Source organism: Amblyomma americanum, chromosome 1 (assembly GCF_052857255.1).
Source record: "Amblyomma americanum isolate KBUSLIRL-KWMA chromosome 1, ASM5285725v1, whole genome shotgun sequence".
NCBI classification, from domain to species: domain Eukaryota; kingdom Metazoa; phylum Arthropoda; class Arachnida; order Ixodida; family Ixodidae; genus Amblyomma; species Amblyomma americanum.
Window position 1 is genome coordinate 234,470,360 of NC_135497.1, and position 13,361 is coordinate 234,483,720.

Consider the following 13,361-nt stretch of genomic DNA (forward strand, 5'->3'; position numbering starts at 1 on the left):
ACCGTGTACTGCTCTTTGTTTGCATTCTAACGATCCTGAAAGTGAAAATTTGGACACCCCGTACAAGCCTTGCTTTAGACACGAAGTGCTGGGTTGTGCAGCAGTGCATGGAATGAAGAATACGGACAAGGGGCTCTCTCAGAGAGGTGTGGTCTACCTCGACTGCGCCTACAAACACACAAAGGCAACAAAAACAAACACCGACACTGTACTGGGGTACGAAGCAACCTCGGAGATGCTAGGGGTAACCACCGATGAGAAAAAAAATTGCTGTCTCTGGTAGCTGCCAAAGCCGCTCCGAATGCTTAGCATATATAGGGCCTTCGGGAACGGCACCGATAAGGGAAACAGTGAGATGGGCATTAAGAGACACAAGAGGAGCGTTTTATGCCTGTCTCGCCTTGCCCAACGACGAATATCGAGCCTGCACAGCAGCCGCGTCGCAGACCCAAACAACTTCTTCCTCTTCTGAGCTTTGGCGAACGCGAAAAGCTACTATAGCGTAGTCTGGGTCACATTCTTTGGAGTATCCGTTGCTCTGGGGGAGCTGTCCAACTGAAACCTTTCCTCGAATTGGTGTTACAGCAAACCACACGAAAGTCGTTAATACATGAGCTGCGCATACAGCCGCAGATTCTTACATTCTTACACCGAGTGTTTCAAACTACTGGATGCAGATATTTCTTTTAAAAGCCGTGAAATATATTTCGGTGCTGTCGGTGCCGGTGTGCTGTGAGGCAAGGCGAACATTAAGTGATAAGTACAACTAAAAGAAAATTAAGCAACTAAAATGAACTAGCAAACGTGTTTTATTTTATTTTTTTAGTTTTGTGCGCAAGATTATATTTTGAAAAAAAAGGTGAGCTGAGTTTTAAAATGTCACAGTGGGCATTTTTGGTCGATATGTAGAACTTTCCCACGTTGAAATTGATCAAATGACATGACTCAATTTTTTAATGCAGGAAATACAGACGCAGTTCTTGTGTCCATGCGTCTTATGACTCATAAGATGTTGGCGTTGTTTCCGGGGTGACGCCACGCGAAGCGATGCCATTTGATAAATGCGAAACTCGCGAAAGCCAACTTAAAGAGCCTTCAAAGACATCATTTAAATACATTAAAAAAATGTTAAATATCACGAACAAAGCTGTCGATTCGAAAATTTTAAGAAGGAGGCTTACTTTTTATATCAACGACTTTCAGATTCGTGTTTTAATCTTTATTGGCCCTGAAGCAAGAAGAAAAGTACTGAAATGGGGTTTATGCACTGGGAAGACAGCCAACGGGGAGCCGGCCCGATTACAGACAGAGAGCTTTCCCAGTCAACACATGGATCTCTCGCCGAGAGCTGGCGGTGCGGCTGCCGCCACTGCTGACCTTCCTCTTTACAATTTATAATTTAAATATTAATCAGCTAACTTTAGCGAAATTATTCCCTTTTATTTGCACTATATGACGCAACTAGTCTCCACGTCGACGCACAACGCAACCCATCTGCAAAGACCGCACCGATATTTATTTCACGGCTTTAAAAAAAAACTTCATCGAATATTTTGGTCAGAGTAACTACTCAGAGTAGCGCCTGACGCAGTCTGCTTGCCGATGACGTCATCGGTAAGGTATGCGTCGCTCGCCACAGGTGGCACCGCAATAGCCCGCGCAGTAAGCATGCTGGCCGTTCACCTGAGCCAAGGCTCATCGGTTGCGGAACGCTGTGTGTGCTGCCGAAACCCATAGTCGGAAACCGCAGCCGCCTCCGTTCGGTACTGCGTGTTCCGTATGTGGTCGCCTACGCTTCGAGTACAGCATCAGCTGAGCTCTAAAATCGCATTGTCGAGAAGCGTAATTATCCACTATTTTTTTTTTCACTTTGTTTACGTGTTGTCATTGTTATTTCCTTGTCACTTTGATTTTTTCTTCAATGGCGCATCTGAAGAACAATGTACGGAATCCAAAGCTATCTGAGATAGACATGGAACGCATAGGTGAACTTCATTTTTAAATTTTCCTCGCACGCTGTGCGCAGCAGTAAAATCAGTCTAAATCAGCACTGTTTTGTCGCCATCGCTTTTACTTACCCACCGTCTCGATTCCACGCGCTGCCGCATGATCAAGCCCACTGCGCCAACTAGCACAGGATTTTGTTCACAGCCACGAAATACTGCCACGATATCTGAAATGTCATCGCATTTCTGCCGCAGTACAATTACCAAACAAAGATGGTGGCAATTTTTTGTTCCGAGCACAAAAATAATTTCCACTTTTATCGTGCCTCTATGAACGATATTATTCCCTATATCAATGCAATTTTCATTTTCTTTATTCCCTGATAATGAGCGCTATATATAATGACGCTCAACTACCAGCGTGTTTCTGAGTGCCGTCGTTACAGCGTGAAACCGAGCTTACAACGAGGTTGACTGCAATGACGCGCAATAAATGCAAATAAAAAGCCCGGAGTGTTGGCGGTCAACCGCATCTCCGACAAGCCCCAACTCAAGTGCACCGTGCCTCCCGATTTCCCCAAAGTCGCAGTAAGCGCCCTTTCATATCACAGCACAGACCTTTAGAGAGAAATCTATACTACGCTAGCCCGAACCAAAGTTTCGCTGCGTGTTGCCTATAGTTAGCAATGGCATCCCTAGCAACTGAATCTGCCTCTAGAAACAGGTGGTCGCTGCGCCGACCTGCGCACTTCGCCGCGGCGTAGCTTCGCTGGATAGCTAGACTAAGGCAGTATATCGGCGTGCCCTAGTTAGTGTTATTAACCATGATGACGTCATTGTATAGTAATGAGCATAATTAGTGGTAAACCTAAGAATATCCGCTTGTAATACATCACATAGGAAGAGAATGTTCAGCCTAATTTAGTAACACTTATTAGAAACATGAATTACTGTAATTAATAAGTTGATATATAGGTTGATATAGCAACGAATAAATACCAGTACTAAACGCGTGACGCGGCCTTCAGCTTGACCTTGAAAACGAATTTAGTGAAGAGTAACAATGGGTGAACGGAGGACGTCATATACGGTATAACGCTATATAAGGCACGTGACTTAGCACGACGTCAATCGGTCCGCTTAGAAAGCGCCTACTGAGGCTGCTCCCGCCACAGACGGCGGCGGCATGGACGGGCATGAAGACGTTGTCGCTCGACGAGCTCTAGTGCTGGCAGTTAATGTCCGGAACGCACTCCACGTTAGAGACGCCAAGCCGCGTCTAGTTGCCTGATACACCAGAGCTTTCGCTCTCTAACCAGCTTCAACTATAGCTAACCACAGTTAATTTTTTTCCCAATTACGGATCCACGTGATCGTTTAGAAACGTTTTCCCAGCGGAGGAGCAACCACGTCTGTTCAGTTGCTATACTCCAGTTAGCTTTATATCACAGAGCTTCTGGTGGTGCTTGTTTGCGCACTTCCAGTTCTTTCGTTCTCTCTTCACGTTCTCTTTTTTTTGCTTTTTGAAAACTTCCTTTATTGTTTTTTTTTCTCCGTTGAAAAGTTCTTCCTAGCCCGTCTTTTGTACGTCGGAGCATGTTGTTTAGCTCGGTACTTCTTTATGTACCTGCATTGTCCCTTAATTGTCTTCTACACATGTGGGACGCAGAGCGGAGCGCGAATGTCCCTTGCGCAACAACTTTCGCGGCTAATTATCTTCTTTTATCCCGCTAACATTTACTCTTTTTCATCCCTTCAACCTATTTTGCGCCTCTCTCTCATTCCTTACTTGGCCAGTCTTGTACGCAGGCAAAAGCAAATCAGCTTTCCCTGACTGGTAACTCATTTCCGACAAGCAGGCTCGGCACGTGTTCCACGCACAATTCGCGGTTTCTGACAAGCGCAACACCTTCATGCATTATTCAGAGCAGCTTCTCACGCCGTACGGGCTCCAAGGTCAGCGCGCCCAGCCTGCTTTCTCACGTCCGGAGACAGAAGGCGCTAGCTATGCAGGTGCGTTAGCTTATTCCGCCAGTTGATTATGAAAAAAAAAAGAAAATTTACAAACAGTGGAGCGAGCACAAACTGTAGGAGCAGCACGGGTGGACTTCCTACGAAGATGCACACACATCAACAAAGCCAATTTAACGTTGCGTTCTGGAACTGACGGAGCCCACGGCAGTGCCTGTGTTTATGGGCGTCCGACGAAAATACGCGAATATATGCTTGTTTAGCGCGCCAGCTGGTGACGCGAAAACATCTACGCAAAAGAAAATAAAAATATTTAATTACCGATGTGGATATGAGCTGCTGCCTGTTGCGAAGGTGGTAACAGCAAGCATGAGAGAGGGAAGCTGGGTCGAAAAAAAAAAGAAAAAATAGACTATGTCGATGGGATTTTGGGGAAAATTAAATTAGCCGTTTCCTCCCCCCGTTTCTCGTTCTTCTCCTGTACAGCTGGCTTCACTTCGCATTGAAGTGTATAGAGAGAAAGCTTGTTTGGCGGAGCATGATGGACATTTCTAGTCATTGAAAGACCGTACAAGGTGAATTTGCGGTGCCACCTTTCTTCATTCGCGGAACATCACTTTATCGCACCTTAGAACTCTTTTTTATGCAATTTGCAGGCGAAAAACTGATGGCTTGCACGTTAAGATGCCATAACAAGTTTATGTTTCTGGGCAGGTATTTCGATTTTCTGTTTAACGCCTTCATCTCTGGTCGGCATATTACTGAATCAATGAGGCGTGAACTTTGATTTGCTTGTTGCACGCCTGCTGGTACATAATTATTCCTGCTTCTAAATCCCGATTGTTTTTCCTTTTCATAACCTCTCCCTCTTTCTCGCATCTACTGTTCAACTGGCCCCGTGCTTTCACGACACACACATGTTGGATCCCGCTAACTGTATTATAGGGATAGCTCTGTGAGGAGCATTATGGGTTTTACGGCGAAGCTTAGGTTGTGGAATTCCCTTGTGGTCACGCCTGAATAGTGAATATGATCTTTGATTGCAGTCAAAGAAAACCTTGCCATCTGTGGTAACGAGACAGGTGGTTGTGAATCTAAAAGGCCAGAAAGCTGGGACTAGAAAGGGGGGGGGGAGATTGTGGGAATTTGTTTAATGTGTTAGATGTTACAGCCATGGACCTGTGTATTTTCAGCCCAGATCACACCGTTCAAAAAGCGTACGGAACTCTTCGTGCCTAGCTACACGGCATACCTACAGGAACCCGTACGTTTGTCAAACTTATGCTTAGTAAAAAAAAAGCAACAACAACACAAGCTTTGGCCAAGGGACACAATTCACTCATTCATTTAACGAGGAGAGCTGCAGGGTGCTCAGAAATCAGCAATGACAATCCAATGCGCGCAAACACTCTAGAGGTGCCATCAGACTATCCCTGTTTTGCGTATAAAAAATATGCACTAAGATCTTTCGCTTCGGCGCCTGTCAATTACGGAAACAGATTAGAGTCCCTGCAGTTGATTTATTCGCCTCGCGGTAAATACAATGCTCCTTCGCGTTTATCTTTGGCTCTCAGTTCAGTCTGTTTCAAACCCACGGCGCAGAGGAATAAGCACGGAGAGTGGAAGCAGTGCGTTGACAGCTTGAAACTGAAAGCTTAGAGCGGGCGTAATTTTCAGGTTAAAATTTGCACAGCGAGAGTTACTAAGCGAGATGATGGTAGGAAAATAGCCATACTGACAGCTTTGCGAGGAATAGAAACAAATCTTGAACGAAAGGAAACGATGCGGGCATGTACAATAGAGGAAAGAAAAATAAAATGCTCTGCGATCCTGCCTATGGCAAAGAGAGAGCGACGCGGCAGCAAAGAGCCGCAATCGAGAAAAACCGCATGGTCTGCGCTCAAGCACCCAGAGAACCGTGGGCGTGGGCGGGGGCTCGCCCAAACTGCCCACTGACGTCATTGGGGGGGGGGGGGGGGGGAGGGGCAGGTGTCGCCCTTATCGGTTGCGCGCTAGTGCGAGCAGCGATTTAAAAAAATTATTTCGAAATTATAGGGCCCACACAGAGCGTTCAAATTTCACTCGAATACCCGCAGAGAGAGCCTCTATAGATCTGTTGCACTAGAATATGCGCATAAAAATCGTTTTAAGTAAAAATAAGACGAAAAGCGCGAAAAAACACACGGACGCAAAGAAAGACAAATGACAAGCTCTTGTCCTTTGTCTTTCTTTGCGTCCGTGTGTTTTTTCGCGCTTTTCGTCTTACAGTGCAGTACCAACTAGCCCGCACCCACACCTTATTAAAAATAACCCATAGACGTTAGATAATATTCGAGGGGACATCTGTCACCTTTACAGAATGAGCAGGCAGAAAGTGAGAGAGAAAAAAAGACAGCCGTGGGGGGCGAGTTCCCGGGCTCTGTCCATACCTGGACGTAGTAGGGCGTGGTGTAGAGCAGGAGCGGAGAGGCGACGGTGGCCGACAGGAGCCAGACGGCGGCCAGCACTCCGCCCGTGCGCTGCTTGGTGATGCGTGCCCGGAATGGGTACAGGATGGCCGTGAACCGGTCGCACGAAATGGCCGACAGCGTGAGAACGCTGCACGTTACGGCCGTCACTGCGCACAGCGAAGCCACGACCAGAGTCAGAGCACGCGTGCGTGTCGCAACCAGCCTGTTAAGCGAGGCGGGCAGTGCTTAAATTCAATTATCCGCGATTTCAAAGTAAAACTGCTGATAGAAAGGTGGAACGGGCTCGAAGTGCGAGAATTTATTTGCACTCCTAGTATTTTGCTCCAGGGCCTCAGGTGCAGCATAATGAAACGACGTCTTCCGGACCTTGAAACAAATCCCATTTTTTATTCCATGCTGCAGCTCGACTTCAATGTAAGTTTCGTGGCAGGCGGAAGAAAAACTCGGCGCAGGTGCAGCTCATCCGTGATTGACCCACACGGATTATCGTAAGGTTTGAAAAATACAGCGCTCATACTATACCACAACTGCTGACAGTGACGATTCCGGCACAACTGTTCTGGAGACTGGAAAGGGTTTTGAGCGCCTTGGGCTCAAGAAAACCTGCACAAAAAGACTGAGAGAAGGACAGGGGCCGGTTTTATGTCGACCGGCTTTCCAAACGTGAGTATAAGCCTAAATTTTTGGCGAATTCGTGGAGGCACTTTCCATCCTGAACGCTGACCACCGCTCAGTTCTGCCGCCGTCAGGGTTTTCGCAATTCTGTGGTTCCCTGTTTTGGCGCCTTTGCCTGTACCCTGTGTTGAATAAAACAACAATGGAGCACCGCAGAAAACTGAGTTTGTGAAACGCCTTTGCAATAAAGTCGCCTTGAGAAATGTGGGCTGACCTTTCGCTTCAGTCTCAGTGCGAACACGCTGCGGGGAGCGAGCCTAGCGGTGATTTTACGTTTGACAAAACACGCCGTTAAACAAGCGCTGACGACGGTGCCAACATTTAGCCCACGTTGTACGCCGCCAGGCTCAATTGTACGGAAGGCGTGTTTCTTTCTCGTTGTCCCAGTTCCTGATCTTTACAACAAATGTCTTTTATCCATTTCTTTATTTTTGTTTTCTTCCTCGTGGTTAACAAACATCCTCACTCGCCGGATTTTAATTAAGGAATACGAACTACCACAAACCGCCGTTCTTCTGCCGCATTTTCAATTTCATCAATCTTCAGGCGCTGGAAGTGGCTCTGCTGTTAAGAATAATGATGTTGCAAACTACTGGTGTAGTCGACTAACGCGACGCCATTTCTGAAGCCAAAATGCTAACACAAGACATTTTGCCAAATCTTGCAAGCTTCTCTGCAGAGATAAGCTAGAGGAGAGATTACACAATAATATTTTTCGGACGGCGGCAGAATATGACTACAAAAACTTGCCAACAAACGAGAAAGTATAAAATTCAATTTCGTGAGTAAACGACAGGGTGCCTCATAGAAACAGCGCACAAAGCGTGCCGATATGCAGCATGCAAAACAGTTGTACGTCAGTTAAGTTCAAAAGTTTATATTGAAGGCATAGTTGAAGCGTTTACAGTTCATACACTCCGTGACAGATCTCTTCTTCTAACACTGCCTAAACCAGGACGCAGTTTATTTGTTAATTCGCTTTTCTCCGGTGCAATTTGCAGAAACATAAAAAGTCTCATACGATTCAAGATACCACATAATTTATTGAAGTGAAAACGTGTTTACAGCAGTCTATTTTAAGGCTTCAAACAAATGTCATTTTCGCACCAAAAACATACCCTAATGCATTACTTCCGTCATGACAATATAGGCTAAGCAATACATTGCGCAAAAAAATAAACGGCTCATACAAGCTAATTTCATTATACACACGGCCAGAAATCAGCCACAGCGGCATATATAACGAAACAGCCGGTAACTTTCCTTTAGGAACCAAAGCGAAAAAAGCCTCCGATGCTTCCACGGGTGAACGAAAAGATTATTTGCAATGAAAGAGATTGAAGACAAACTGCACAGGATACGTTTACGTATATTTACTTTAGAATAGCCTAATAGGTATATGTTTTCAAAGCTCTGAAAATTTTTTTCTTGGTCACAATATTATAAACGTCGGTTGTAAGAAAAGAACATTTCTCTGGTGAAGTGGCGTAAAAAGAAACTATGGTGTTCCAACTGATGCTTAAATTCAATTATTGGAAGTACCTACCTTTTACGCAAATACACTACCTTGTACGCAAACAGAAGTCTTATCGGTGTCGGTTTCGACGGCAAGAAGTGGCAGAAATGCTTTTTTTTGTTCCTTTTAGTCGTCTGTTGCATCAAGCTTAAGTCTAAAAATACAGCTCCGCGAAATATATGTGATTAATTCGGAAGTCAATGACAGTATAACTGCCCTTCGAGAAGAAATGACACCGCGTGTATCTTACATTTTACAGCGACACCTGTTACTGCGCGTCTCCACGTTACATCCTGGTTACATCGTGTCTCGCGCTACATTCATCGTCTTCGGGTAGGGAGCGCGATCCGATGTTTTATGCCATGCTGCGCAATGGGAGAAACTCACTGGTAGCAGCACCCCCTTTCCGCGCTAGTAGCGCTTCACACTCGATTGATAGCATGCCTGGAGGAACTATAGAGTGCATGGTCTTCCGAAGCCATTCAGACTATGACGTTTATACTTGTTCTCGCTTAATTGCAGGATTTAAACGTAATATATTTTTCTTTTTCCTGCAACGCTTCTTCTCTACTTCACAGCATGGCGTTGCTTTTTGATCTGCGCGTGCTCTATGTTCAACCGAACCCCGCAGTTCATTAATTTTAGCCTAGTAATAACTAATTTCAGCAACATCGAAATTCTGAAGGCGATGAAATATATCCATAGAAGCGTAGTTCTGTGCACCTAGATAACTTGACAAATGAGATCCTTAGTGATTCAGTGAGACGGAGGTTACACTCGCTGCACGGAATTCGGGCCAGTTATTCAATTCCGGCACTCTGACCTACAGCTCACCTCACTTTGCCTACCGCGACATGATGCATCTTCACTATGCCACCCGTTGCTCAAAATTGCTTTCACGAACCACTGCACATTTCTGACTGGTACATATGACAGCCTTGCTTGCGCCACCTACAGCTCCGTTGAGACCACAGAAAATGCACCTTCAAGTGTGTCCTGCGTTTAGTGTTGAGAGAAAACTCTGTGCTGAGCGCTGAACCCACTAGGTTCTCGCCCGCTGACGGATATTAAATTTCTATGCCGTAGGCCAGAGTGACAGACAGCCCTGAAGGCCTGGCAGGTAATGCTCTGCTTCCTGAGGTCGTCGTGTTCGCACAATAGGAGCTTGCTTAACGCCCGCTCTAACTGACGTCCTTGATTCGTACTTCGCGCCTTTCTTTCGTCTGATCCTTTTACATTCTTTCGGCAGTATACGGTAGCCAACCGGAACACTGTTCTAGTTAATTTTCCCTCCTTTCCTTCTCCTCTCCTCTTTCTATAGGGATTCACCGCGCCACGCCACATCTGGGTCCTTAAAGCTTCAGTTAAAATACAAAAAGCTATTAATTGCCATATGGGGTGAAAAAATAAGAGAAAGAGAAGAAGCGTCATCGCGAAATTTTATCTTAGTGGGTCCTGAGTGTGCGCGTCATGCCGAGTAACGCGTTATATGATGCCTTAGCGTGTGCGGCACGTCAGGAAAAAAAAATGGGGGGGGGGGGGGGGGTGCCTTGTTCCTCTTACACAAGATGAGGCTCTTGGCATTTTGCGGAGGCCTGGTTTTAAAATTGCTGCAGGTGCTTGACTTTTTTCCGAATAGATCCACAAAAATGCAGTCTCGTATTGTTTTCATTATACAGCTGCTCTGCTCAAGCAGCCATACATAAAAGTGCCTTGACACCGCTTTTGCGGAGAGGTTCTCATCTAGATAAGCAACAACTGACATTTTAACACGTTCCTGCCAGCAGTCTGAGCAGGACATTCTAATGTCTATACTTATGCTCTCCCACAAATACGCCACACACCAACAAAAGCTTAACAACGCCCTACACACTCTGAACAGATTGTGTGTGGCAAAAGAGTTTGGTGCCTTGTCAAGAAAATGCTCTAGGGGCATGCAGTGTGCGTCGTTATTCATGCTTTAGAAGCATTTAAGATTTTGGAACAGTATTAAGTTTGGGCTACGCTACATACGAATTTACAGTGATTAATGTGTGTCTTTGAACTGGACGGAGTTCAAACATATGACGTGAGTGGGACTTAGTCATTTTGTACGTCTCGTCCTGAGTACTACTAGACAACTCGTCCACATCTTCGGAACTTGCCATGCATTCTGATGTGCATCTTGGGTCATGTGCAAATGTTTGGCCAGGAAAGCACTTTCTAATACTATAGTATTACGAGAACCATGAATCCGAAACAGTGACGACTTGTACAGTCACGCGTTCTTGAAGAAAAAAAAAATTGCGGCCATTGAAGCATTGCAAACGGCACTCTCGCATGGCGTACCATGAACAGATGCCGCTTCTGCAATGATTCTTGTAACATGCGCACATTGCGCGACAAGAAGAGGCGTGCGAATATTTATAATGGAATAGTGTACGCTGAATATTCGTATTCGATTAGAAACCATGCTTTCCAATGTAGCTTGAAGACCATTCGAGACAAATCGAATATCCACGAGTAAATTCACAAGCCTTTGTTTACTTGTTTACATCAAGGCTAGGCGAGCTTCGCCAACAGCGATCCGTGTACCGTCCTGTGGGCACTAACTTTTCCGCAGGGCCTTTCCGCACCGCATCAAGATTATGAAACGGTATATAGTGAAGATAATCTTGTAAAAAAAAAGATGATATTGGCACCTGTGACCTTATTGATCGAAACCGCGCTTTTTTGGTTAACGCTTACTGGCTCATTTGTAAAGAAAGTTAAATGTTCCAGCATCTGAAGGTAAAAATGCTTTTAGATATTCGATTCAATGTTCCAGTTTAACTATTCATAATCGGAATATCTTGAATTCGCACACTCCTAGTGGCCAGCCCTCAGGCCGGCAAGATGTCGCCATTGACCAAAAAACGGTGGTTTCTTAAAGCTCCTGGACGGTTCGACGGTTATTGTGAAAGGCAAGAAAAGTACAGGCTTGGAATCATGTGCAGCGCTCTCTCAACATTTCCGAAGCTCGAGGACAATACGCCAGCACCAGCACATCTGTACACCCCGCCAAAACGTACATTTTAAAATGCGGACATGGTTTTCTACACGTGTTTCCCACAGCAGAGAGCAAGCAAGATGGCTAATAGTTTTTCAGCGCAACTGCATACGGCCAAAGGAAAGAAGGACGAACAACAGCGCTGACTGACAACTGTTTATTTAGGGACGCACACGCAACTTAAACACACTCAGACCAGCGCAGGCGCACACGGTGGAAGAAAAAAAAAGAAGACAAAAGAAACGCATCGGACCTTTATCAGAAAACATTGAAAGGAACGTCTTTTCTGCGTTATACAAAAGAAATGAACTATCGCTAGCACATTCTGACCCAGCTATATCGTTATATGCCTCTATCATTTCACGAGTTGTTTTTAATTTTAATTCAGAGAGCTGTGCTAGAATGTGTTAGCGGTACTTCAGTTCTTTTGTATAACGCATAAAACACGTTCCTTTCAATGTTTTTCGATAAAGGTGCGATTCGTTTCTTTTGTCTTCTTTTTCTTTCTTCCACCGTGTGCGCCTGTGCTGGTCTAAGTGTGTTTAAGCTGCGTGCGCGTCCCTAAATAAACAGTTGTCAGTCAGCGCTGTTGTTCGCCCTTCTTCTTTTCGTTCTTCTCTCCTTTGGCCGTGTGCCATTGCGGTGAAGAACTATGAGCTTATATCAAGAATACCAACGAGCCCAAAAACTAACTCTACTGATGCACGATGGAAGCGCCCAGGACTGCTGTGCCGCCGATAGCTCTCCACGTTTAGTGCCTTATGGGACGCGAAAATTCTCGGGGTGAGCATGAATTCCTGGCACATTTTGGAAAGCAATGCTTCCAAGTTGCTAAGAACATGCCATGATTAACGGAAGCGGTCTTTGAGCCTGGCAGGTACATTTATTTCTTAAATACGCGCACAGAAGACGAACAGTGTAGAGAGCACCTTACACACGCTTTGTCCTTTCTGGAGTCCTCGTTTTCTATGTTATTGCTCAAATGAGAAAGGTTAACGAAATAAGCTGACTATCCGTATTGGAGTTTCGTTTTTGGAAGGCTATTATACTGGTACACGCGTCGCATTACTGCGCACTCTCTCATGGCAACGACAGGAAAGTTTTTGCCGTAACGGACGACTCTGTGCAATTTTCGTTGCGGTGGGTCCTGTCTGCGTCGCGATACGCCAACTTCTCTAAAGAGTACAGAAAAAATGCAAAACGAGCAGCGCAGATTTTCACGCTCCAGTTGCGATAAAGAACTGCAGCCGTCGCTATGCATTCAGTCGCAGAAATCAGTTTCACGTCCTGAGCAGAGGACGTCTTGCGAAAGTCTGAAACGTAAGATCTGGCTCCTGTGTGTGGTGTCCGAGAAACAAAATACAGCGAGGGCCACGCAAAAGAAGTGGATTAGAAACGAAGGTTCTGTGTTCCTCAGTGAGGTTCCAAAACAAGATGATATCTGCAGTTATGCAAAATATGTCTTTATATAAATTCAATGATATCGTTTTTGCATGCCACCTTCGCAGTAGATGACTCTCGCTCGTTCTCAGTTTGACCGAGGTTTAGCATATGATTATGGCACCGAGAGGATGGCTTCTGGCGCGCATCTCAAGATTCTATCAAAATGCAAATGAGTCAATGTAGTCAATCTCTTTCCAGGCGAAACTGTTTCCAAGCTGCCTAAATTTTTGGTCCCGGCAGCTTGCAAGTTCGAAATATGTGGCTTTAATATTTAATTCTTGACTGAACGTCGTTTTAATTAAGGTAATAAA

At 45.3% G+C, this 13,361-nt stretch overlaps 1 protein-coding gene across 1 annotated transcript in view; it reads right to left on the minus strand.

Moving 5' to 3' along the window:
• Window positions 1-13,361, minus strand: part of LOC144095708 (QRFP-like peptide receptor) — a 207,890-nt gene that overhangs the window by 23,678 nt on the left and 170,851 nt on the right. Inside the window, exon 3 of the mRNA XM_077629357.1 lies at window positions 6,347-6,534. Within this exon, the coding sequence (XP_077485483.1) occupies window positions 6,347-6,534 (188 nt within the window). The remainder of the gene's footprint in view (window positions 1-6,346; window positions 6,535-13,361) is intronic.